Raw genomic sequence first — 27,548 nt, 5'->3', positions numbered from 1 at the left:
CGGTCTTTGGGAAAAGTGCGCCATTTCCACAAACTAATCCGTTTTATCTCGTCGCCAATTATGTGATGTACTTTAATAACGAGGCATGGCACGCGTTTCTTAACTTTATAAGAGGTCTCTCAGCATAACACACAACTCACACATGAGGGTATACAGGCTCAACTGTTTTACAAGACATGCGCAGAAGGGCACACCCACTAAACTAACGGCAAGCCGTTAGGGACACCTGTAATGCACATATTTAACAGTATTAAATACACCACAGATGTTTTAGTTTTAAAAAACATGAATTATATGTACAATTAACAGTACAATGTTGCAAAACATGTTTTCGTAAGCTTGCAACATAATTTTATAAACGCTTGCAATGTCACATACACTTTTACAATTGTCACATCCAACATTTTAGGCGTCATTTTACATTCATATGGGAGCCCATTCAAGGCTAACTAAGCCCCGATGGCCATTCACCACAAACACCAAACATTTGCTGAGTTGTGTCAAAACAAAATGCTGGGTTGTTTCAACCCATGGTTGTTTCAACTATGGCCATAGGTTAATTTAGCCTAGTTGGGTTTCACTGAAAAAACAAACTTTTTGGTGTAGTAATATTAGATTAACTCTCATTATTTCTACATAATAATATTTATTGAGAACTAGATTTTCCTAAGTAAAATGATGATAAATACACAATTAATTCATGTAGAAAAGGAACTGTCTTGAAATAAAGTCGTATTAGATATTTTCTTGTATTATTTAAAGGTATTGCGGAGGATTTTATTTTTCCGGGTGGATCATCAAGCCTATTGGTCCTCCTAGTTGTCAATCAGGAGTGTTGCTGTGAGGGCCCAAGAAGTAGCCACACATTAGTGGTAATGTAGACCACACCACACCTTTGCATACACATGTTCATTTTGATTTAATCATTAAAACAGTTTATTTCAGAATATGTACAATAATCACACACAACAGTTAAGTCATTTATTCTTTATTTCTTTGGTTAATGTTACATGTTCATTTACATCATTTCTGATTTGGAGTGCACACAAATTAGTTATGTTGTATCTGTTATTTATACTTCTTTCTATTTGAGTTTAAGTTTACCGTAATGCGTGGTGTTGGTCTACCGAAGCCTTCAGCCGTTATGTCCTGGGAGCGACAAAGATTGGAGTCTTCTTCTTCTTCTTCTTCGATGAGTTTTATTGGCAGTTTGCAATCAATGTGCATTACCGCCATCTACTGGACTGAGGTGTGATCACATTGGGATGGAATAATAAGATTGGAGTCCTGTTGGAAACCAAGATTTAAAGAGATGGTTCCTACTGGATGTACCATGTCTTAAGAATGCATGGGGGAGGACTCATGAGAATGGAAGTCTTTAAATTAATTTCTTTAGTTGTCCGTTTATGATTCAGTTAAATTTGTAATATTTGTTGAGCTTTAATTCAAATTGTATTTGCTTGATTATATTTGGACTTTGTTTAATGTTATATGTTAAGTGTAATGTGTATTTGTTTCCCCTTTTGTATTGTAATGGGCCCATCTTTCCCTTTATAAGTCGTTTGCTTTGTTCATTTGGTTGGTCTGGTTTAGCTGATTAGTTTCCTTTTTGTTGGTCCTTAGTTCTTTGTTGCAACAACTTTTGATTTTGTATGCTGTTTTGGTTGACTTCAGTTGGGTTCAAATAAAGACCCATTTATTTTGATAAAAAGACTTGGTGTTCTTATTTCCTGGCCGCTCAGGTCCCTCACATATGGTGGCAGCGGTGGGATATCTGGTCAGTTAAAGTTCACCAAGTCTTTGTTTTTTTTGCCCCTCGTGGTAGATTTTATTTACTTTTTCCAGTATTATGAGTCGTGGCAAGAAAAAGATGTCTAAACGACCTACCCAGCAGCCAGAAGAAGGATTTGAGGAGCAGGCTGGTTTGGAAGGAGCTGAAGGAGGAGAAGCAACAGAAGCAACAGAAGATAGAGATGTTTCAGTGACAGAGCTGGCAAATTTGCTTCGAGTCCATATGGCCAGGACAGAAGGCCGAGAATCTGTAAGGCAACAAGAACATGCAGACCAGGAGCGACGTTTTAAGGCCCTCCAGCACCAATTTAATTTACTGCAAATGGAAGTCCAAGCACGTACCTCCCCTATTCTACATGTTTCCGATACTGGTCCAGAAAGGCCTGATATGAACCCTTTAGGATCTTTAACCTCAGTTCAGGAAGACGTTGGAGGCCCACCACTGTCTCAAATACCTCGATTAGAGAAGCTGTGTGATACAGATGATGTGGAACACTTCCTAGTTGCTTTTGAGAGAATTGCGGCTGCTTGTAGATGGACCAGAACTGACTGGGTGTGGCATTTGGTCCCTCTATTGACTGGTAAGGCACGAGCAGCTTATGTCAACATGGATGTGAGTGAGTCTACAGATTACGACAAAGTGAAGTCTGCTATTTTGAAGAAATATGATGTTAATGCAGAGACTTATCGTCAAAAGTTCCGCTCCCTGTCAGTAGACCCCTCTGAAAATCCAAAAGAGCTTTACAATCGGCTTAAGGAATTATTTGGAAAATGGATCCAGCCTAAAGGAAAAACTGTGGAGGAGGTGAGTGAGATTATTATTTTGGAACAATATCTGAGAATGCTATCTCCTGAACTTCAGGTTTGGATTCGAGAGCGAGATCCCAGAACTGCAGCAGAAGCAGCAGCTTTGTCAGATGTTTTTGTGGCAGCCAGGGGAAAGAATAAGCCCTGGGCCTGGAGATCTAGTAATGACCGTCGGTCCCCAGAAGTGCCACAATTCCAACAAAGAAAAGCAGAACTGTCTGGTAAGCCTCTTTTGGGGAAACCTACTTCAGCCAAATTAAGTTTTGCACCTAAACGACCTCCCATATGCTATTTATGTGGTCAAGAAGGGCATACTAAACCCAATTGTCCGAAGAACTCTGCTCACCTTGCACAGCTATGTTTTGTACCGAGACATGAGACGACCAAACATTCAGTTTCCTCCAAGACTACAAATGTAGAGATTAACGGTGAGAAATTGATGGCTTTAATTGACACTGGCAGTGATCAGACCCTTGTAAATAAGAAATTTGTTTCACCATCTTTGATCAGTTCAGCAAACCGACTGCCTATTTGTTGTGTACATGGTGATGAGAGACTGTTGCCTACTGCCAATGTTTATGTTAAGATAAAGAATCAAACTTACCTGTTGGAAGTGGGAGTATCTGATAATTTGCCCTGTTATCTTGGGTCGAGATGTACCTGTCCTGTTGGAGTTGTTATACCCAGTGCAGACATGTCACATGGTGGTAACTAGAGCGAAATCAAGCCAGTCAGAAGAGTCTGGACACACACTGAGTACTCTACCTTTCTTTAATGCAGAAATTGAGCCTGGGATGCCAAAGAGGAAAAAGACTCGATGGGAGAAGAGGCAGGAGAAGGTAAAAGATGCTGCTTCTAAAATGTCAGAAGTTACTAACTGCAATTTGCCTGTAAACTTTCAGTTGCCTACAAACATCATTCAGATGCAACAGGAAGATACCAGTCTCAAGGAGTGCTTTACCAAAGCTGATGAGGTAAGAGAGGAGCTTATACATGGCAAGACCATAACCTTTGTAGTAATTGAGGGAATACTTTACCGTCAGATTGGGCCATTGAAACAGCTGGTGGTTCCACAGTGTGTTCGAGAAGTGGTTTTACATCTGAGCCACTCAATTCCTTGGGCTGGCCACCTTGGGAAAAATAAGACCACTGCAAGGATCAAGAAATATTTTTATTGGCCCGGTTTGAAAGCAGATGTGACACAATTCTGTAAGAGTTGTCCTATTTGTCAAAAGGTTTCTCTCAAACGTCCACATCGAGCCCCACTACAACCCCTCCCGGTGATTGGCACTCCATTTGAGAGGCTTGGGATGGATGTCGTTGGTCCGGTGGAGCGAAGTCGATCAGGAAATAGATTCATGCTGGTAATAACTGACTACGCTACAAGGTATCCAGAGGTATTTCCATTACGATCTGTGAAGGCTAAACCGATAGCTGCTGCTTTAGTTCAACTGTTTTCAAGAGTTGGGTTCCCTGCAGAGATCTTAATCGATCAGGGCACTAATTTTATGTCTACTCTGTTAAAACAGGTCTACAGGCTCCTGGGAATTAAGAGCATTCGAACTACTCCTTACCATCCTCAAACAGATGGGCTAACTGAGCGATTCAACCAGACTTTAAAGCAAATGCTCCGTAAGTTTGTCAGTGAGTCCGGTCGTGATTGGGACCAATGGCTCCCATATCTTCTCTTCGCCTATAGGGAAGTTCCTCAGGCCTCTACGGGGTTTTCACCCTTTGAGCTGTTATATGGTTATGAGGTCAAGGGGCCACTGGCCCTGCTGCAAGGAATGTGGAAAGGAAGTAATGGAGTGTCAGAGCCCACGAATGTTGTCTCCTATGTTTTGCAAATGAGGGAACGTCTGCAAGAAATGACCTCTTTGGCACAGAAGCACTTGGGGGAAGCCAGAGAGCAGCAAAAGACTTTGTATGATCCACGAGCTCGACAGAGAAATCTGGAAGTAGGTCAAAAGGTACTTGTTATGCTGCCTAGTCGAGAAAGTAAGCTCCTAGCAAAATTGCAGGGTCCTTATGATGTCAAGAAGCAACTGGGTCCTACCACTTATGAGATCAGAATGCCCGGTCAAGAGCGTTCCAGCCGAGTGTTACATGTCAATCTGTTAAAGGAGTGGGTTCCCCGACCTGAGACAGCACAGTCTTTAATGATTCGTTGTGTTGAAGAGGAAGAGTCAGATGATCAGTACCTGCCTCAGCCAGTTTCTGGGTCTATCAGCCTAGACCATCTAACAGACTCCCAGCAATTGCAGGTACGAGCTCTCTTTACTTCAAAAGTATTTTCTGAATACCCTGGCTTTACTACATGGCTTGAACATGATGTGGTACTTAAACCTGATGCAGTTGTGAAACGTCAGAGTTATAGGATACCCGAGCGACTACAGGAGACCTTGAAGGAGGAAGTAGACCTAATGCTTTGCCTAGGGATCATTGAACCGTCAAACAGTGAGTGGTGCCATCCAATAGTCCTTGTACCAAAGAAAGATGGGAGTATGCGATTCTGTATTGACTTTCGATACTTGAATTCAGTGTCTAAGTTTGATTCATACCCTACACCACGTATCAGTGATCTAATTGACCGTTTGGGGCAGTCCAAGTATTTGACGACAATGGACTTGTCTAAAGGGTATTGGCAGATTCCGCTAACTCCATCATCTCGACCACTAACTGCTTTTAGGACACCAGATGGCCTTTTCCATTTTAAAGTCTTACCCTTCGGCCTACATGGGGCTGTGGCAACCTTTCAGAGGTTAATTGATCAAGTGCTGCATGGACTAACTTTTACTTCTGCATATCTTGACGATATTGTTGTTTACAGTAACACCTGGGAGGAGCATGTGCAGCATCTTGGAGTAGTTTTGCAGCGTCTAGAGAGAGCTGGCTTAACTGTCAACCCTAACAAGTGTGCTTTTGCTAAACAGGAGACCGAATACCTAGGATATGTCATTGGCCAAGGTGTTGTGCGACCACAGGTGGGAAAAATTCAGGCCTTGGAGAAATGTCCGGTGCCTCAGACACGCAAGGACTTGCGGTCCTTCCTAGGTATGGCAGGATTTTATCATCGCTTTATTCCAAATTTTTCCAGTATAGCTGCTCCACTTACAGATATGGTAGGGGCACGTTGCCCAAACCAACTGAATTGGACTGAGGAGAGGTTAAAAGCCTTTCGGGACATTCAGCAAGCATTGACAACTGATACTGTTCTCTATAATCCTGACTTTAGTCAGTCTTTCATTGTCCAGACAGATGCTTCTGAGAGGGGTATAGGAGCAGTCCTGTTGCAGGGACCACCACAGAGTCGACGGCCAGTGGCTTTTATTAGTCGCAAGTTGTTCCCAAGAGAGGTGCGTTACTCAACTGTGGAAAAAGAATGCTTGGCCGTAAAGTGGGCCCTGGACTCCTTAAGGTATTACCTGCTAGGCCGTGAATTTACTTTGGAGACCGATCATAAGGCATTACAGTGGTTGCAGAAAATGAAGGACTCTAATGGAAGGATTACGAGATGGTACCTTGCCATGCAACCCTTTAGATTCAAGATTCAACATGTACCCGGTCAAGTTAATGTTACAGCTGACTATCTCTCTCGCTGTACCAGCGAGATTCTGGAAGAGGGGGGAGATGTGAGGGCCCAAGAAGTAGCCACACATTAGTGGTAATGTAGACCACACCACACCTTTGCATACACGTTCATTTTGATTTAATCATTAAAACAGTTTATTTCAGAATATGTACAATAATCACACACAACAGTTAAGTCATTTATTCTTTATTTCTTTGGTTAATGTTACATGTTCATTTACATCATTTCTGATTTGGAGTGCACACAAATTAGTTATGTTGTATCTGTTATTTATACTTCTTTCTATTTGAGTTTAAGTTTACCGTAATGCGTGGTGTTGGTCTACCGAAGCCTTCAGCCGTTATGTCCTGGGAGCGACAAAGATTGGAGTCCTGTTGGAAACCAAGATTTAAAGAGATGGTTCCTACTGGATGTACCATGTCTTAAGAATGCATGGGGGAGGACTCATGAGAATGGAAGTCTTTAAATTAATTTCTTTAGTTGTCCGTTTATGATTCAGTTAAATTTGTAATATTTGTTGAGCTTTAATTCAAATTGTATTTGCTTGATTATATTTGGACTTTGTTTAATGTTATATGTTAAGTGTAATGTGTATTTGTTTCCCCTTTTGTATTGTAATGGGCCCATCTTTCCCTTTATAAGTCGTTTGCTTTGTTCATTTGGTTGGTCTGGTTTAGCTGATTAGTTTCCTTTTTGTTGGTCCTTAGTTCTTTGTTGCAACAACTTTTGATTTTGTATGCTGTTTTGGTTGACTTCAGTTGGGTTCAAATAAAGACCCATTTATTTTGATAAAAAGACTTGGTGTTCTTATTTCCTGGCCGCTCAGGTCCCTCACAGTTGCGCAATTGCATTTTTTAAAAAAGTGAAGAAGGTGGTTCTTTTCTAAAATTCGAGAAAATCCTCTGCTATACCTTTAACTGTTTTATAGTCACTGCACATAGTGCTAAAATAATTAAGTACATTTTAATCAAAATCTTTAGCAGATTCAAGTAAAAAGTCTTAGTTAATTTAACTTAAGAATATTAAATCCATTAAACTAAAAAAAATCAAGTAAAATTAACTTAAATTTATTTGCACATGTTGTAAGGAATACCCACAATCCTTTTCGCCTGAATATTTTTGAATAAGAACTGATAAGAATTTTACTACTTAAATATTTATTACTAAAATGTCATAAAGGTTTAAGCTCTTATATTATTGATTTTGTTTTGTTGTAAATTATTAATTTTGTTAAGTCACGGTTCAGGTGAGTGTTTCTTTACATGAACCCTGTTCGGAACATTATATTGTATTTCTCTCCACAGTGCTGACAATGCATGTCAAAAACGCAGTTTGTGTGCGTTTCTGTTCAGAATCAAGTTTATTCAATGACTGATTTTTAGTCAGTCATTAATTTTGTGTTATAATGCCATTTATAACACTAAAAATAACTAAGTCCATAGAACTATGTTAAAGAAAATAACACAGTAAATACGATTTATTTAATATTTTTAGGACAGCAATGCTTCAATTTAAAAAAAATAATAGACTTAACTTAAATTATTAAAATAAATCTATAACTTCTAAAAATATAATGAAGTAACATTTACTTAATTATTTTAAATATGTTTTTCATGCATTATTAAGTAGATTTTATTTGATTTTAGTAGGCAAGTTGTACTTTAAAAAGCAGTAAATTTTACGTAAAAAAGTTAATGCAAATTGTTGCGAGGATTTTTTAAATTAAATAAATTTAAAGTTGTTTTTTTCAGTGTTGTTACTTTGTTAAAAGAAAAAATCCCTGCATCATTGGCTGTCCTAGTTTTGTTTTACAAATATTACTCATCATACTCATCTCTCTATCTTGTATAGCCCTATTTCACAAATGAGTGTTTCAGAATATATATGACCTTTACTGTACAGATATTTATCTTATTTACACAAGATCCGCCCTGTGTCTTATCTTCCCCTCACTCATTTGCACTTTTACAAATCCAGGCCATTTTGCTATAGCTTTAGTTAATAAGACAATGAGTTATCAGAAGATGTGGCCAATGTGCTGCCCCTCCCTGTACTTCTTTTCTTCTGGACATGGACATTACGTGCACACTAACCTGGAGGACGTGACAGGACAACAGGGCAAAAGACAAATAGAAAATTATACTGGAATGGTGAGCAAGTATGAGAGACTGATCAAAGAGAAACTGATGACAGATTTTGATTTTAAAGCCGAAGGTGCCAAATCAATTTTGAGAATCAATCAAAGTGAATAAACTTCATTCATCATGATAACCCTGAACACCAAATCCGTTACCGCACCGGTCGGAATTGTCCGGATTTTTGAATTTGTGCTGACCTGCATCACTTTCAGTCTGGTGGCTTCTCAGGGCCATTTTAATTTTTCATTTTGGACATGGTGCATGTTTACCTGGTGCTTCTGCTGTTTCATGACCCTCCTCATCATTATTTTGGAGTTCACCAGCCTCAATACCAAGGTGCCCATCTCCTGGGATGACTTCACTGCGGCGTTTGCCATGCTGGCCACCCTGATGGTGCTTGCGGCCTCGGCCATCTACCCCAAGTTTTTCGCGTGCTCGACGTGCGCTCATGAGATTGCGGCATCTGTGATGTCCTGTTTGTCTTTTATCCTGTACACAGTGGAAGTAGGTTTAACCCGAGCGAAACCCGGGGAGATCAGCGGGTTCCTGTCCACTGTGCCCGGCTTACTGAAGGTTCTGGAGGCCTTTGTTGCCTGTATTATCTTCGTCTCGCTGGACTCAAACTTTTACAAATATTTTCCCGGGTTGCAGTGGTGTGTGGCCGTCTACTCCATCTGCTTCATCGTCTCTCTTCTCATCATCCTCCTGACAATCTGTAGGTTGTTGGCTCTATGCCCCTTTCCGTTTGAGAAATTTCTGGTGGGTTACAATGTGCTGGCGGTTATGATGTACATGACGGCAGTGGTTATATGGCCATTCTACAACTTCCGAAACATTCCGGAATACCCAGGCTACCCATTCTGGGACAACAAGGTTGTTGTGTCGGCAATGACCTGCATCAATCTGATTGTATATATTGTGGATACAGTTTACTCAGTACGGTTGAGCTTCTTTGTTTCGCCAGCCTAGGTAAAGGACAAACCATTTTAACCAATCTATTGCATCATGCAAGGAAAGGTAAAGTTTTAATGTGGGGGTTTGTTTCAGTAATAAAATTAATTTAATTAATACAAGATTTTTTTTGAAAAAAAATTGTCTTAAAGTTCTCTTATGAATGATTATGTATGTCTGTTATAATATGTAATGAATTACTTTGTTTATGCTGTTATGGTGAACTAATAAAATAAAAACTTTTTTTACAATATACAAAATAAATAGTTACAGTATAGCTTTTGTAGCTAAAGCTTTAAAACGTGCCTATAAAGACATCTAAGGTAAATTATCAGCCACTATATACAGTATATTATGCTTGATATATATCTTTCAACGTATAATCACCTGAATATATATTTAAACAGATGTATATACTATAATCTGACACTTTTGCAGAAATAATGGATAAATCAAATCAAAGTGAAAGACCTTTATAGTTTGTGGTTATATCAAGCATTTTGAATGTTGACATCTACATTTTTTTTAAAGCACACATTTGTGGACAACACTTTAATGATATATGTGGTGCAACAAAACATGAGCATTTATCTCTTAATGACTTCATTAGTGTAACTTTTAACAGTCTTATATCTCTTTTGCAATACAGTTCGACTTTGGACTTTTTATTCTGATTGTGTCAGATAATATAAAAGACGATAAAATAAATGGATAACACTTAAAAATTAAGGCAACCTGATGCTGTCTCAACAATTGTTTTAATATCTAGACAACTTAAATTTATTTGTTCATGCATGCTGCTTGTCCTTCTTCGCCAATAAAGTTGACAAGTCCACCCAACAATATGTGTGTGTTTATTTAACTTATTAATATTATTTACTTTTTACTTATTAAAAGTTATATTAATAAGTAAATATATCAACACATTTCAACATTTCAGAATATCAACACATTTCAACTGTATCTGTTCCCCGAACAAGCAAATACAGAGCACCGCTTGCCACATCACGCACAAATTTGATCAACATAAAATTAGAAAACAATACATTACTAGATGAACCTCGAATGTTAAAATTCGGCCTTCTTAACATTAGATCGCTTACCAATAAAGAACCTATTGTTAATGAAATAATTAATGACCAAAACTTAGATGCACTCTGTTTAACAGAAACCTGGCTTAAAGCAGATGACTACATTAGTTTAAACGAATCCACCCCACAAGACTATTATTATAAACACGAACCTAGGTTAAAGGGGAGAGGGGGTGGTGTAGCTAAAATATACAACAAAATTTTTAAAGTAAACCAAAAATCTGAACTAAAATTTAAATCATTTGAACTAATGTTGTTAAATATGGAAATAACTGATCGTAACCACAAACAGCTTTCTTTTGCCTTAGCTACAATCTATAGACCTCCGGGCCACCATGCAGATTTCCTTAAAGAAATAGCAGATTTCCTGTCTGAGCTTGTAGTCACTGTAGATAAAGCTCTTATCGTTGGTGATTTTAATATTCATGTAGATAACACAAAAGATGCATTAGGACGTGCGTTTATGGATGTTCTAAATTCTCTCAATATTAGACAAAACGTGACAGGGCCAACGCATACTCGTAAACACACATTAGACTTAATTCTGTCACTCGGGCTCAATATTAATGACATCAAAATATCACCTCAGAGTGATGCAGTTTCTGACCATTACCTTGTGTCATACACTGTACTTCTAGATAGGATCACTCAATCCACAACATGCTACCGACTAGCCAGAACAATAATTTCCACCACTAAAGATAGCTTTATTAGCACTATTCCAGACCTGTCCCAAATGAAACATGTAGCAGATAACTGTGACGATCTAGATACTGTAATAGAAAACCTGAACAATGTCTGTTCTAACACACTGGATGCCGTTGCTCCCATTCGAAAAAAGAAAATCAAAGAAAAACCGCCAGCTCCATGGTATGACCATCACACCGCTGCTCTTAAAAAGGCAACTAGAAAAATGGAAAGAAATTATAGAAGCACACAGTTAGAGGTATGGCGTGTAGCATGGAAAGAGAGTGTTAAACACTACAGACAGGCTATAAAAACGGCCAGATCAACCTATCTCAGTACGCTTATTAAAGAAAATCATAACAACCCTCGTTTCCTCTTTAGCACAGTCGCAAAACTGACAAGAAACAAAGAACAAACAGAAACCAATAGTAAACTTCAACACAATAGTAACGATTTCATGAACTTCTTTTCTAACAAAATTACGGCTATTAGGGAAAACATCGTAACTACCCAAGCAGCCATCACTCTACCCATTAGTTCACTAAACACTAGATTACCATATGAACATTTTGATTCATTTAAACCTACTACAATAGATGGGCTCTCTAAACTAGTCACATCATCCAAATCATCGTCCTGTATATTAGACCCCGTTCCCACAAAACTACTTAAAGAGGTATTCCCTGTAGTGTCAACCCCGGTACTACAAATCTTTAACTCATCGCTAGAAATAGGATACGTTCCAACAGCTTTCAAGCTAGCAGTTATTAAACCGCTGATTAAAAAACCGCAGCTTGTTCAGGGTAGAGCTTAATAACTTTAGACCAATCTCAAATCTCCCTTTTCTTTCGAAAATATTAGAAAAGGTAGTGGCAAGCCAGTTACGCACATTCTTGACAAATAATAGTACGTATGAAAAGTTCCAATCAGGATTCAGGCCCCACCATAGCACAGAGACAGCGCTGCTTAGAGTTACAAATGACCTCATGTTAACATCCGATCGTGGTGAAATCTCAATCCTTATATTACTAGACCTTAGCGCAGCCTTCGACACAATAGATCACACAATCTTACTCAATAGACTAGAAAACTATGTTGGTATCAGTGGTCAGGCGTTAGCCTGGTTTAGGTCGTATCTAACCAATCGCTATCACTATGTTTATGTAAATGAGGAAGAGTCATATCACTCCCTGGTCAAATATGGTGTACCGCAGGGATCAGTTTTAGGTCCTATCCTGTTCTCGTTATATATGTTACCCCTAGGAGACATTATCAGGAAACATAACATAAGTTTTCACTGCTATGCGGATGACACCCAGCTTTACATCTCCTCACATCCCAGCGAAACCCACACGTTTTCTAAGCTAACAGACTGCATTAGCGATGTTAGTGAGTGGATGGCACATAACTTTCTTAAGCTCAACTCCAATAAGACAGAGATGCTTATTATTAAACCGAATCGCTACAAACATAATATGTCAGATTACAAGTTGCACATAGATGGCTGCACTGTGGTGCCATCTTCCTCGGTTAGGAACTTAGGTGTGATGTTCGACAGCAACTTATCCTTCGATAGTCATATCGGCAACGTCTGCCGCACAGCATTCTTCCATCTTAGAAATATCTCAAAAATTCGCCACATGCTGTCTACATCTGACGCAGAGAAGCTTATCCATGCTTTTATGACCTCTAGAATAGACTATTGTAACTCGCTACTTGGGGGATGCCATGCAAATCAGGTAAACAAGCTTCAGCTAGTTCAAAACGCTTCTGCAAGACTGCTTACTCGATCTAAGAAGTATGACCACATAAGTCCAATTCTGGCATCTTTACACTGGCTACCAGTTAATTATCGCATACAATTTAAAATATCACTAATCACCTACAAAGCTTTAAATGGCCTAGCACCCTCATATCTTAGAGAATTACTATCAGAATACAATCCATCACGTGCACTGCGTTCGCAAAATTCTGGTCTCTTAGTTATCCCTAAAATATCAAAAGTGTCTAAAGGTGGAAGATCCTTTTCCTACTTAGCCCCTAAGCTCTGGAATGATTTGCCAACCGATGTCCGAGAATCAGACACAATAGATACCTTTAAATCTAGACTTAAAACTTTTCTCTTTAACAAGGCATTCACATAATTGTTTTATTAATGGTACTCATCTCACAATAGATAGCTTGAACAACCTAATAAATAAATAAACTAAATCCTCATTTTCGTCAACACTTCAAAGCATGGTAAATGCTATTAATATTCTTAAGAACATGTTTAATCTCTCCTTACTCGTTTACATATGTGCAGCAAACCATGAGCCGGGCATAAACTTTTAAAAACAAAGGTCACGGATAAAATAGAAATGGCTACATACAAGGAAAAGAAACGCTACTCTGTGTACATACAAACCACAATGCAAGGCCAAAACTTCAAAACTACACCAATAAAACCCCGAATCGGGCCATTAATTGCCAAGCGCAGAGGAGTGATTGAAAGTTATGTATGGCATTATGTTATCACTTGCTCTGCCCTTCTCCTGAGGTTTCTGAGTCGAGTAGGGGAGTACTCTGAAGCCCAGACAGGCATCAGGGAGATGGCTGGCGCAGTCACGTCCCCGTCTCCCCTTTACTCCCTTGCTCGTCCGGATTTCAATAAAGCACGATGGGTATAGATTTGTGGTGTTAAGCCCACTAGTCGGGGGCGGGACTTCAGTCCTTAAAAGGGTGTCACTGCACCCATTTCCAAAACATTCGCCGTCCCGTGCATTTTTCTCGTTCTCCCTAAACCAAACTGTGCAGAGTCTTTCACTAGGATGACGTTGTATCTTCAATACGTATATGTACATGTGTGTGTATGTATGTGTATATGTATCTATATATATATATGTGTATGTGTGTGTATGTATATATGGATATGTGTGGATATATATGGATATATGTTTGTGTATATGTACAGGTGTATACATATGAATGGCCCCTACGCTAATTGGGTTTTGTTTTTCTTTCTTTATGTCTCGTCCTCCTCTCCGAGGACAATGAGACAAACAGACCCAGTTCCGGTAAATGTGAAAGTCGGCACACCTCTGACCCAACGGCAGACCGTCAACGTGATGCCCAGCTGATGCATGACCAACGACCACCGGCAGAACCCGCTTAACCTCCGCCTAATCTCCTTAATCGTTTCAATGTGTATATATAAATATATCTCCCAAGGGTTTTTCCCTCCTGTGACTTTTTTTTACTTCCCCGGCTGAGCCTGGGGTTTTTTTTCTCCTAGGGGGTTTTTCAACCCGGGGAGGCAGCCCTCTTGGGCTTAACTTAGCACCCTCTTCTTTACGTCACATTAGCAATACGCACGCTTATAATGTTGATTCATAGCCGCATCAAATTTAGCTGCTTGTGCTATCGTGTATTATGTTGTGCTATCTGTCGTTTTTCTGTGCTTTCCACTGCTTCTATTAATGTAAAGCTGCTTTGAAACAATCACCAATTGTGAAAAGCGCTATATAAATAAAATTGAATTGAATTGAATTGAATTATTATATTATATACATTGAGAGATATATTTGAATAAAAGCATCCACCAAATAGATTCAAATGTGAAAATATAAATGTAGCTATATGTATACACTGTAAAATGTTTGATAAACTTAAAAAAATATAACCCAGCATTTTTCAGATTTTTAGAGACATACTTTAATTTAACCCAACAATTGGGGTTGATGATACTTTGTTCATAGAAAACATCACAAGCATTGTTTTAAGTTTGTAAACATAAAAACGTGGTGTGTTATCATTTGGAGGAGTTTAAATAAAACTTAATGTATGATTAATGAAAAAACACTTCAGGTTTCATTGAGTGACTCGTGTGTAATAGTTTATGACCTGATGGCCTTTTCCTTTAATAACAGTATTTTAATCGTAGCAGCGTTATTGGTTAATGAAAGCTATATGTGTTTTGTGATGATGTCAACATCCTGTTGTCGATATACTGCTTTTAGCCTATAAATCAGAAAGCTTCCCGAGGTGGGGCAGAAATGAACTTTATTAAGGGGCAATATATTTCCACCTTGAAACTGACTTTCAGAGGCTGTTTTATCTTTATAAGGGCTTTTTGATAACCATACAAATGGCTTAGACTAGTCAAATTCATGTTTTTAATATGTGTTAAAGTATAAGTCACATTAAAAGGTAGTCTTCATTCTTACTTCTTTCCTTCTTTCTTTCTTTTTTCTTTTCTTCTTTCTGTAACACTTTACTTAAACGGGTGTTCATAAGACTGACATAACACCTTCATAATCATGACATGACATGTGTCATAACCATAAATGAGAATTTATGCATATTTATGACAACTGTCATTAAGTGTTATTTGTTCAATTATTTCACTTTAATGCAAAGATGACATTGTTTGAGATGTCTTTGTTATGACAACTTGACATAAATCAATACATCATAACTTGTCATACATGACATAGCAGAATAATTATCAAACTTAAGAAACTAGCTTTATGGGTTAACATTACATTAAACTGTCATTTAAATGTCATTAATTGTTATACTCTGTCAAATAATTTTACATTTCTTAACAAAATACAACAGACACATCAAAAGATTATACTAAACTTTATGTATGTGCACAATACATAAAAAATGGACAACTAACAGAACTTGTTCTTCCTCACACAGACGGTTCTGAAATGTTCTGACATAGAAAAAAACGAACTAAACATTTAATCAATTTAATTTAATGTAATTAACTTTGCAGCGATATGGACCCAACCATGCATGGCTTAACCCATTATTGTACTGTTTTCATTTAATTTTAGGTGAATTTGTCTCCAAATGCAATAAAATATAATTTAATTAATTTTATTTACTATTATTATTATTATTATTATTACTATTAAATGATTGATTTTATTTATTAAACACATGGAGGAAACATTATGAAATGAATAATTATTATGACGTTGTTATAAAACTATTTGAAAGAGTATTAACAATTAATGATATTTTAATGACAAATTATATTTGGACCACTGTAGCTGAGGTCAAGAAAAATATTCATGATGCTGTTATAAAACTATATGACAGAGTATTAAAATTAATAATATTTTAATGACAAATTATATTTGTACCACTGTATTTGAGGTCAAGAAAAATATTTATGACGCTGTTATAAAACTATTTGACAGTGTATTAACACTTCATGACATTTTAATGACGAATTATGTACCACTGTAGTTGAGGTCAAGAAAAATATTCATGATGCTGTTATAAAACTATTTGACAGAATATTAACACTTCATGACATTTTAATGACAAATTATATTTGTACTAATGAAGTTGAGGTCAAGAAAAATGTTCATGACGCTGTTATAAAACTATTTGACAGTGTATTAACACTTCATGACATTTTAATGACAAATTATGTACCACTGTAGTTGATGTCAAGAAAAATATTCATGATGCTGTTATAAAACTATATGACAAAGTATTAACAATTAATCATATTTTAATGACAAATTATATTTGTACCACTGTAGTTGAGGTCAAGAAAAATCTTCATTACGCTGTTATAAAACTATTTGACAGAGTATTAACACTTAATGACATTTTAATGACAAATTATCTTTGTATCACTGTAGTTGAAGTCAAGAAAAATATTCATTACGTTGTTATAAAACTATTTGACAGAGTATTAACACTTAATGACTTTTTAACTCTTTGCATTAAAAATGACATAATTGAACAAATTACACTTATTGACAGTTGTCATAAACGTTCATAAAATTTACTTCATGTTTATGAAACGTGTCATGTAATGGTTACGAAGGTGTTATGTCAGTCTTATGAACACCCCTTTAAAGCGTAACTAAACCCCTGTTCAGAGCCTGACTCCACCCACTGTTAATATTTGAAAAATGCAATAAAAGTGGGCAGATCCCAACAGAGATAGAGGGGACGAACTAAGCTCGTACTAAGTGTGTGGTGAGATCGTAACGAGGGCGTGGTGAGCTTGAACCTGCTTACGTCACGAGTCATTTTTTGGACCCAACATCCAATAGGAAAATTCAACTGCAGTAGCCACCGTTCAACCTGAAGAGGGCAGCACTGAGACGTTTTTACACCATAAATTGTAGTATTGAAACACTTTACATCCAAATGTCAAAAAAGTTACTAAAATCAATGAACAGCACTAATAAAGCCCCTTTCTTACAGATCATTAACTAAAAAAAGTTGGTTTAGGGTTTAGTTACTCTTTAAGTAAAGTGTTACCCTTCTTTCTTACCCTTTTTCTTTCTTTATTTCTTTTCTTTCTTCATTCCTTCTTTCTTTCCTTCTTAAAATAACTCTCACAGAGTTTATATAACTCCTTTCTTTCTTTTAACCTTTTTTTTCTTTCTTTCCTACTTTATTTTCTTTTCTTTTCTTTTCTTTTCTTCATTCTTTCATTTTTTCCCTTCTTTCCTTATTAAATTAACTCTCACAGAATTTATATAGCTCCTTTCTTTTCTTCATTCATTCATTCTTTCTTTCTTTCCTTCCTTCTTTCTTTCTTTCTTTCTTTCTTTCTATTCTTTTTCTTTCAATCTTTTTTCTTCTTTCATTTCTTCTTTTTTCATTCATTCCTTCTTTATGCCATTCCAGCATCTATGGCTATGGTATATGGTAAATGGTAAATTGACTGCATTTATATTATATCAACAGTGTGATTACCATCATTTATCAAAATATATTTTTATGAACTCATTCATGTTTAGAACAACATGAGACTATTTATATTCTCATGATATTCAATGTGATAAGTGAAATATATCAAATATTAAAATAAACAGAAAGTGATAGCAACTAAATCTGGGACACTTTTTGTGCCAACTCCTATACCCAAGGGTTACTTTTGAACCTGGGTGTGACTGCAGCTTGTATAAATAAAGATTAGAAACAGGCAGCGGTAGGCCAGAGTTAAAGGTTTGGCATCAGCTCATAAGACTCACGCACAACAGTACCCAATAGAGACTCTGAACAGGGTTGTAAAACTGATAAGCTCAGAATGGCACAATTGATGGTTTCTATTCCAGTGTCGACATGATAAAAAAACTATTGCCATATTAGAAGAAACAAAAGACACAAGGTTTCGGCCACCTCATCACTGCGGTAAGACGCACAAACCAGAGGAAAACATGAGGACAACAACTTAACCCAACGTGTGGGTTTATCAACATGGATGACCCTGAAAAGAAAATCACGCTGTTGGAGGAAGTAAAAAGCGTTACGGAAATCTGACAAAAAAATAAAGTAAACTTTATCAGTGCTTACAATGGTGCACGTGGATTTCAGAACCCTCATTTTGCCAATTGGCATTGTGCGGATATCAGCATTTGTCCTGACATGCATCTGCTTTGCATTGGTGGCATCCGTAGGTGTCGGGGACTCGAGTCTGTCCCACTGGTCCTGGTGCATGTTCTGCTGGTGCTTCTGTTGCTTCATGACGCTCCTCATCCTCATTTTGGAGTTCACCAACCTGCACACCAAGGTGCCCATCTCGTGGGAGGACTTCACCATGGCCTTCGCCATGTTGGCGGCACTCATGATGGCCACAGCTTCGATCATCTACCCGAGGTTCTTCGCCTGCCTGTCTTGCTCCAGGGAGATTGGGGCATCAACCGTCTCCTGGTTGTGTTTTGGGCTCTATGTGGTTGAAGTATGGTTGATCCACAAAAGACCCGGTGAGATCAGTGGTTTTCTCAGCACTGTTCCTGGTCTCCTTAAGATTATGGAGACCTTCATAGCCTGCATCATATTCACCTCTCTGGACCCTGCGGAGTACAAGAAGTTTCCTGGTCTGCAGTGGTGCGTGGCCGCCTATTCGCTCTGCTTTGTTTTCTCATTGCTCATCATCCTCCTGACCATCGCCAGGCTGTTGCTCGTATTTCCTCATTTTTTTGACGTGCTGGTCACCGTCTGTAACGCGCTGGCTGCTGTTATGTACACTACTGCTATTGTTATCTGGCCGCTGTATGCATTTAAGGGAAACCCACGGCCTAATAATTGTAACCACTGTGAGTGGGATGACCTGGTCGTGGTGACCTTCATGACTTTCATCAATTTTTTGGTGTACGTCGCAGACACGGCTTACTCTGTCAAACTTGTATTTTTTACGCGTCAGGAGCACGAGTAACAATATACAGTTTAATCAACTTGAAATTATATAATTCATTTCAACTTTATTCCCTAGTGAGGCTTTGCTATAAATTATAAAAAATTAAGTTGAATTGGCTTAAGTTATTTCAACTTTATAATAATTGAATAATAATAATTTATAGCAACTCCTCACTAATGAAGAAAGTTTAAATGAATTGTAAATCCAATTTGATTGAACTTAAAAATTTGCAACAAGGAATTTTTACAGTGTAAGAAGTCTACAGCAGAACACACAAGGGTGGTTTCCCTTGCCGGGACTAGGTCTTCCTTTAATTAGGAAATATAACTAGTTTTCACAAACATGCCTTACTAAAAACACTACTTGTGTGCATTTGAGGCAAAACAAAGGGCACTGATGTATTTTTAAATATGTTTTCAGTTTGGACAGCTCTTACATTTATTTTAGTTTAGGACTAGTCTAATCCCTGTTCGAGAAACCACCCGCAGTAAGTTATTCATAGTAAGTTATGCTTTGTGGGTTAATTATTAACTCTTTATATGGCATACTGGCACCACTACAGTATCTGTTTATATCACTCAATAATACAAACGGTTTTCTGTTATCAAGTTGGCACAAACTTGACACTATTTGTGCAAAAAAGGTTTGCTTTAGTGCTGAAAGCAAGAAATGTTGTAATTTAAAGTTTGTAAAACTTTATGTTATGTTTAAGGTGTCGACATCATCAAAAATTAAAAGGTTTAAACTGCTTATTTAATTTGCATATATTATAAATTATATACTTTTATTTGAGCACACTTTAAGTAAATTTTTTTACTTTATTATACATACATTTTTCAAATATCTGTACTTTATCACAGTGTTTTTTCTTTATTTCACTACATTTTGTATTAAATACATCAGTGGCGGCTCGTGACTGCTCATCCGAGGTGCGCAAATTCAAAATATGTGTTCGGAGTGTCGTGTGTTGCTCGCGTTTTTTAAAATATGTGTTTGTTGCGTAATATGAACCATGTGCATTACGTGTTTTGTCAAAATAGATGCCTGCTGCATATGCGTCAAAACTGTTTATGATAAAAGAGACGCTCACGGTCACAAAATACAAGCAAGACACTCCCTTAACACTAAACTCTCATTGAGCATGAGATTATGCGAGTATCTGGCAAACGCGAGCGTCTCTTTTATCATAAACCCTTTAGACGCATATGCAACAGGCACTTATTTTGACAAGACACATGATGCACATAGGATCACTCGACGCGCAGAACACATATTTTGAAATTACGAACCACACACATGATGGGCTACATTCAATTTACTATTTTTTTAAGTGGTCGCAATACATTTATTAAAGCTACATTTAAACAAAAGTTTTTTTTTCTTTATTTTTTTTGTTTAAATCTAGCTTAAATAAATTGATTGCGACCACTTACCTTAAAAAAAATTTGTAAATTGAAAATTTTTTTTAGTGTAGAAAAAAGTTTGTCAAAGAAAAACAGATATAAATATACACTGTAAAAATGTGCTACATCATGGTAAACTATTGGCAACTATGTTGCCAGCAATCTACTGTTAATTTACAGTTCTAATTAACAACTCCCCTATATTTAACAATATGTTACCGTATTAATACCCTGAAACCTAACTAATTTCATTTGGGAAACCAGTTGCCTTGAACAATTTAATTTTAGGATGCAAGATGTACATTTCGACAGTATTTTACTGCACTCTCTGGAGCAAATTGTCTTTACTTAAACAATCAAGTTAACATCACTTAATATTTTCTGGTTTGAAGCCAAAACTTAAAAAGTTTAGTTGATTTAACTTTTAAGCTTTCAAAATCCATTAAACTAAAACATTCAAGTAAAATGAACTTAAAATTATTAGTTCATGGTGTGAGGAATACCCATAATCCTTAGCGCCTGCATATTTTGATTATTTTTCACTTTTTCACAGAATAAAAACTGATAAGAACTTTCTCTACTCAAATATTTGTTAATAAAATGTCATATAGGTTCAATCTCTTATATTATTAATGTTGTTTTGTTGTAAATTATAATTTTGTGAAGTCACCGTTCAGGTGATCAGTGTTTCCTTACATGAACCCTGTTCAGAACTTTTTATTGTATTTCTCTACACAGTACTGACAATGTATGTCAAAAACACTGTTTTGTGTGTGTTTCTGTGGAAAATCACGTTTATTCAATGATTGATTTAAGTCAGTCACTAATTTGGTGTTATAATACCATTTATAACATCAAAAGTAATATAAAGTGATAAAAACTAAAGTTATATGCAAACAAGAAGAAATTAAAACATTAAGTCAATTAAACTTAAAATTAATTGTTATTTCAACCAGGCAAAATTAACTTTTTTAGGGCAACGATTCCATATTTTTTTTAAGTTCAATCAACCTGTATGGGCTTACAGTGTGTTTTGTTGAAAAACAGCATTTTCATGTAAAATCTGGTTGTTTTTTTACGGTGTACTTAATACTACATTAAAGTTACATTAAGATTATATTAAATGTATTATTTGAAATCATATTTACCAAACATCATTCAACAATAAAATGTGTCTCAAATAAAAAGCATTGAGGAAAAGCACAACAAATGTCACAATAAAATATTTTATTAGAAAAATAGCTGCTTGTTGTCTTTTATGTCACACAGATTGCCCCCTAAAATTATTAAATGAACGATACATTTAAACAAAGGGACACAGGGTAAAAAAATATATCCACTGAACCTTAGATGAGCTTGTTTTAACAGTCAGAGATATAATAAATAAAGCGCAGCATAAGTATAGTCACAACAAGAGGTAACATGTTCAAACTTTAAATATAATTTTCCATTCTTTTACATAAAACCAGACCAAATTTAAAAATGCTAAAACCACAACATATCGACTGCATCTCTGCTTACTGGGTATATGGTGTAAAGCAAAGGTCTCAACCTTTCAAGGACCCCTTAAAGTATAGATACATGTATCAAATTAAGAGTGTATTTATTATTATTTATAACACATTCTTTGTTATGATTATAAATGTTTCAAATATATTAAAATAATATTTTCTTGTCATCCTACATAACATTTTAATTTAACGTAATAGATTTTATTGCGGAATGATATTCTCTCCATTTTATGTTTTTATTATTAGCCTTTTAATGCATTTTAGTTTGATGCCTAATTTTATTTTTCCAAAAACTTTTTTTTTTGTTTTCAAGGACCCCCGCTAATACTACCACAGACCCCCAATGGTCCTCTGAGCCCCTGTTGAAGACCCATGGTTTAAAGGTTAAAAAAATACAAAACAGTAAAACAAAATAATAACATTCTGTCGTCCAGTGTTTATATATAAAAGCAATAATATACACCATTACACAGAAGGCAAAATTACAAGACAACATTAAAACTCTAAAGATGTGTAACAATGATTTTAAAGTCTCCAGAGGTAAAGCTCACTGTTAATGTAAACAGGGAACATTTCATGCACTTGTTTCATTTGAGGCATCTTTTGAGCGAGTCAGAGGTAAAAATCGCAAAAGCATGAGTAATTCTCAGAGGAGCCCTGGTCCCGCTTCACATCCAAATCTTTGTATAAATGACTCATCCTAACATACTGTATATACAGTACCAGACCTCTGACTTTCAAATTCTCCTCTGGTGGCTCACTGGCTCCCCTTCAGGCTGATAATGGCATTTATGAAGAACTCATACCAGAAAAAAGTGAAGCCTGTGGACATAGCGGCCTTTAGCAGACTGGGTGAGAGACCCTTAAAGAAACCCCGTGGTCCCTCCTCTCTGGCTATAGTCACCACGCAGTCTACAAATCCACGGTATGCACGCACCTTCACAGAAAATTAAAAACTATGTAATAAATTAAGTATAAATCATATGTGAACTACTGGTAAGTAATATAGCTGATATGTTGATCAAATGATTAGATAAACCCAACCCACTGTTAAAATGTTACCTGTCCAAACTGCATCCTGGCCTCTTCAAATCCGGCCACCTGAAGTCTCTTTTTAAACAGGTCGAATGGATATGTGATAGTTTTACTGATAACTCCGGCAAAACTACCACTGATGAGACTCTGTAAACTTCCTAAAAATAACAGACGGCAACGTTAATTTCAGCACAGAAATGAAGAACAAGACTGACGTTATTAAAACTTTATGCATAAACAAATTTTATTAGACAAAGACCAGAGAAAAAAGTTTTACTCTCACCTTTAGATTTAGTGTCCTGGGGTTGTAGTAGCTTCTTTAGGATGTTATAAAAGAAGAACTGCATGCCTGCGTATGGAAAGACTGCCACTAAAGTGGGTGTAACACCCCTGTAGAATGTGAGTGGACCCTCTGTGCGGTACATTGTGACCACTGCATGTCTAAGGTTACGATAAATCTGAAATAAAAGTGGGAAAGTGAAATGCAAGATGCACTAAATTGTATTTACTTTAGTAACTAGTATTGGTGTAATTGCAATTAGTAATCATTTAGTCATTTAACATTTATCTTAAACACTCTGCTTGTAGTTTTTGAATATCTTAATGCAAAAAAATCTTACATCATGTGCATTTAAATTATTAAATTAATAATTTTATTATAACTTTTATCGTATTATTTATATTTATATGATTTAGTCTGTTTTCCATGCATTCTGATATGAACAAAAGGTGTTTCGTAATGCACAACATCATACGCCCCCTGACCTTGGGTTCGCCCTGTGCGGCAAAGCGTGTGCGGAGGGTGTCGAGTGGCTGGCAGGCCATCGTGGCAGAACACGCAGCCAAACCGCCACAGATGAAATGAACTCCTGCCGTCTGGCTGTTATAGGGCGTCCTCTTATGGACCTGCTCTGTCAGGGCCTCGAAACTCGCAAACTAGTGCCAAACATACAAAGAACAAGTACAACTTTAAGAGTATTCTGTTGAATGTCCTGTTGACTTTTTACTAGACACATTTATTATTAGCCTCCAGTACCTGAACTGCCCCGTAGCACACAGACAACAGCTGGGCAGGAATGTGACCTTTCCAAAAAGCAGGAAGTCCCTCTTCCCTGAAAATACAGCGCGTGGCCTGCCATATACCCCAGTACTTCCCCTGGGGATTGCGAGGGGACACCTGCTCGATCTGCAACTGTGGGACCAAAATAGACCAAAAAGACAATACAATATGCTTGTTGTCTTTTATGTCACACAGATTTCCTCCTAAAATTATTCAAATGTACGATACATTTAAACATGAGGACACAGGGTAAAAAAATACATCCACTGAACTAGAGGTGGGTGATATGACCAAAATCTTCTATCGCGATAGGATTCATTTTATATCATGATAACGATATGTATCATGGTAGAGTTTATTTATGTTTTAATAAGGTTTTTCTGTTATTAAAATCTTAAATACCATCCCAGCTAACAGAAAAAAGTTCTAAGAATGTTCCCTGAAAGTTCCCAACGTTCCAGTTTTCTTGACGTTCTAAGAACGTTTTTATGTTGTCTGAACGTTAGAGGAATGTTCCATTTTACCATTTTTAAATGTTATGACAATGTCATGTTTTAATGTTCACACAATGTTTAAAACAACAACTGTTTATAATATTGACTTCTTTGATTGTTATGTAGATGATAGAGAAACATTGCATTTTATTATTTTTTATACAACAGTTCTTTCTGGTTCTCGAATCTGATTGGCTAAGAGCTATGCGATATTGTACTGATAAAGGCACAGTAACCACTTCACCTTTCGTATCATTCCGCCACCTAGTGAATGGAGGTCCTTTAAACAGGCTCATCTCTGAATGGAAAAACTGCACGCACACATGGAGAAACACAGACGCGCTGTTTTTAAACACTCTCCGTGTGTCTCATTAGTTTACTAGCTCATAAATCAGTCTGTGAATCCCAATCGGAAGTTATTATTCCGTCAAAGATCAGCGCTCTTGTATGTTACGTTAAACTTAATGGGAGTTATGTCTTGTCACATCGTGTGGACGATTAACACTTGGAAAGAGGAATATAAAAAATTTTTTCTGGAGCTATATCTCTTCTCAGAACGCGAAAACACCGTGGAACTGCAGGTAAGCACCGCAGCTTTTAAATGTGGACATTGATCATTTATTTTATCGTGACGTGACTATTAAAACATGTTATGAGATATCGCCACTGGTATATTTATAAGCAGCATGCAAAAACATCTCTCTGACACAAAAAACCGTTTTATATAGTACTGACAAGAACAAAGTTTAATAATAATCGAGTGCTCGTATCGCGTTAAGAATAAATGGGAAAGCAATAGTAACATTATATAAGTATAGTTTTATTCACTTTTACCTCGCGCCAAAACAATAACAACACAAAAGACACTAAATATGAATAAAAAACAAGTAATAGTTTGATCATGACACCAAATATTGCTGATTTGATCTCATTTTTGACCATCAAACACAGACAAGGCCAACATGAGAGCCAGGGAATCCCTGTCAGAGATGTAGCCCAGAGAGGGCGGTGGTCAGCGGGGCGAGTGAACACTGACGTCCGCTCATGCTTTGGTTCTCATTCGTACCGAATCTCACTAAGCAAACGTTCAAACAGGCGCTATCTTTACTAATCGACTGCAGATTTAAATATAATACATATACATTCTCGACTGAACTAATCTTAAAACTACACTTTGTGACCAAGAAACGATAATAAAAAGAAACGTCTTTTCCGTCCATTGAGTTGTTATGAGCTTCAAAGCAGCCGAAAGTGTTACCTGTAAGAAAGTAGTTCCCAAACAAAGAGGCTTTTAAAATAACTCCGTTGTTGTTTTCTAGTTTTCTTTTTTTTAAACGTGTGCCGTCGAACTGTTGTATAAAAGCAATATCGCTCTCGGAGTCGTGTGATATAGCTCTATATCATCACGGCTGTGATTGCCTCCGGCACTCGGCCTACGGCCTCGTTCCTCTGGCCTAATCACAGCCATGATGATATAGAGCTATATCACACTCCTACTCGAGCGATATTGCTTAAATAAAACATTATTTCTGAATGTTCAGTAAATAAATTGCTGTAGAAAACACAATTCACTTATTAGGTTTAGATGTTGATGTTTATTTTATTTTAAGTCACCATTATTGTGATTAGTGTTTTGGTGGACTCTTGTGTAATTCTGTGGTGGTTGGTACATAATGGTAAAGATCATCACCTAATTAATTTACAGATCAAAAGTTTATTTTCTGTCAATAATGTATATAAGGTTCTACCACTTAAATATCCGCTGTATAATTGGGATGCACAAATATCAAAAATCAGAGTATGAATCTCAACCATGGTGAAAAAAAAATCATTATTTATCCATGCTGCAGTGCATGCTGGGAGTCCTGAATGAGATTTGTAATTTGTTGATACCCAGCATGCATTGCAGCATGAAGTTTTTCATTTAATTGTCACCATGGTTGAGATTCATACTCTGATTCTTGATGTTTGTGTGTCCCAATTATACAGCGGATACAACCCCTAAAAACAGACCAGAAACGGCTTCGGCCCGATGTGCGTTTGGACTCAGGAACGAGTCCGGCGCTTTTGTTTTGCGGTTGCGGTCCTGTTCCGTTACAGCATCCAGTGGGTACTGAACAAGTGAGCTGATTGAGACACAGGCATTGTTTCAGTGGTTGCTTGCTATCGAAGAAGTGTATCTGAGTGGAAACCACATCCTGATAAAAGTTGACACTATAAATGACAGCACTCAAAGATTATTATTCAAAGACAGCAGATCATCTCTGATCCTACCAAGCAAACAATGGAAATAGAGGCCATTTATGAAAATATTCCAAGAAAATGTAATGTGAACACATCTAGACCTCAAACACAAAGTCGGAACCGGACTGAAGCTCAAAACAGAAGTAAGAACATGTCATTAAAATTTAAGGAATTGTTACTGTATATACCATTTTGGTCTTTTTCTATGTCATTAGATTATAATTTATTTGAAACATGATTTCTGATCATATTTAAATATTATTTAATTGTAATTTTGTGTTGTTTTTCTCATCTCTAACAGAAAGCAGCAGATGGGTTGTGATGATTTCAGTGTTACTTGGGCTCATCTGTGTTTTACTGCTGGTTGCCATCATAGTGCAGCACAATAAACACTCCACAGAGAGAGACCTGATGAAGATGAATTACAGTCAACTGAACGATGAAAGAGAAGAACTACAGAATAGATTTAACTCTATGAATCAGAAGAAACTGGAGTTAGAGACCAATTACAAATATCTGACTGACGAGAAAGAAGAGTTAAAGAAAACCCTTAAATCTTTGAGAGAGAAGAAACTGGAGT

At 36.9% G+C, this 27,548-nt stretch overlaps 4 protein-coding genes across 5 annotated transcripts in view; 3 read left to right on the top strand and 1 right to left on the bottom strand.

Annotated features, from left to right (window-relative positions):
• The first annotated feature begins 7,789 nt into the window (after nt 1-7,789).
• Nucleotides 7,790-10,114, top strand: LOC141362759 (myeloid-associated differentiation marker homolog). Its single transcript, XM_073864976.1, has one exon. The coding sequence runs from the start codon at nt 8,455-8,457 to the stop codon at nt 9,295-9,297; it is 843 nt and encodes a 280-aa protein (XP_073721077.1). The 5' UTR covers nt 7,790-8,454; the 3' UTR covers nt 9,298-10,114.
• A 7,626-nt stretch (nt 10,115-17,740) lies between these two features.
• LOC141362795 (myeloid-associated differentiation marker-like) lies at nt 17,741-21,995 on the top strand. The gene has a single exon (XM_073865040.1). It carries the CDS (start codon nt 18,379-18,381, stop codon nt 19,237-19,239), a length of 861 nt encoding a protein of 286 aa, XP_073721141.1. The 5' UTR covers nt 17,741-18,378; the 3' UTR covers nt 19,240-21,995.
• Nucleotides 21,996-22,275: 280 nt separating this feature from the next.
• LOC129436593 (mitochondrial thiamine pyrophosphate carrier) overlaps nt 22,276-27,548 on the bottom strand; it is an 11,075-nt gene continuing 5,802 nt past the window's right edge. For both annotated transcript variants that reach the window (XM_073865039.1, XM_055194819.2), the window contains exons 3-7: nt 24,207-24,362; nt 23,936-24,106; nt 23,454-23,628; nt 23,198-23,328; nt 22,276-23,072 (exon numbers count right to left, since the gene is read on the bottom strand). In XM_073865039.1, coding sequence (XP_073721140.1) covers nt 22,893-23,072; nt 23,198-23,328; nt 23,454-23,628; nt 23,936-24,106; nt 24,207-24,362 — 813 coding nt within the window. In that variant the 3' untranslated portion in view covers nt 22,276-22,892. The remainder of the gene's footprint in view (nt 23,073-23,197; nt 23,329-23,453; nt 23,629-23,935; nt 24,107-24,206; nt 24,363-27,548) is intronic.
• The window catches only part of LOC129443890 (collectin-12-like), a 2,563-nt gene continuing 1,921 nt past the window's right edge, over nt 26,907-27,548 (top strand). Inside the window, exon 1 of the mRNA XM_073865041.1 lies at nt 26,907-27,548. This exon is cut by the window's right edge and continues 12 nt beyond it. Coding sequence (XP_073721142.1) covers nt 27,290-27,548 — 259 coding nt within the window. The 5' untranslated portion in view covers nt 26,907-27,289.

Source organism: Misgurnus anguillicaudatus, unplaced genomic scaffold (genome assembly GCF_027580225.2).
Source record: "Misgurnus anguillicaudatus unplaced genomic scaffold, ASM2758022v2 HiC_scaffold_29, whole genome shotgun sequence".
NCBI lineage: Eukaryota > Metazoa > Chordata > Actinopteri > Cypriniformes > Cobitidae > Misgurnus > Misgurnus anguillicaudatus.
The sequence above is the reverse complement of the archived record's forward strand: the minus strand, read 5'-3'. Positions and strand labels throughout refer to the sequence as shown.

What these genes read in the sequence shown, in the direction of transcription:
- LOC141362759 (XM_073864976.1), top strand. Translation starts at nt 8,455, where the DNA reads ATGATAACCCTGAACACCAAATCCGTTACCGCACCGGTCGGAATTGTC.
- LOC141362795 (XM_073865040.1), top strand. Translation starts at nt 18,379, where the DNA reads ATGGTGCACGTGGATTTCAGAACCCTCATTTTGCCAATTGGCATTGTG.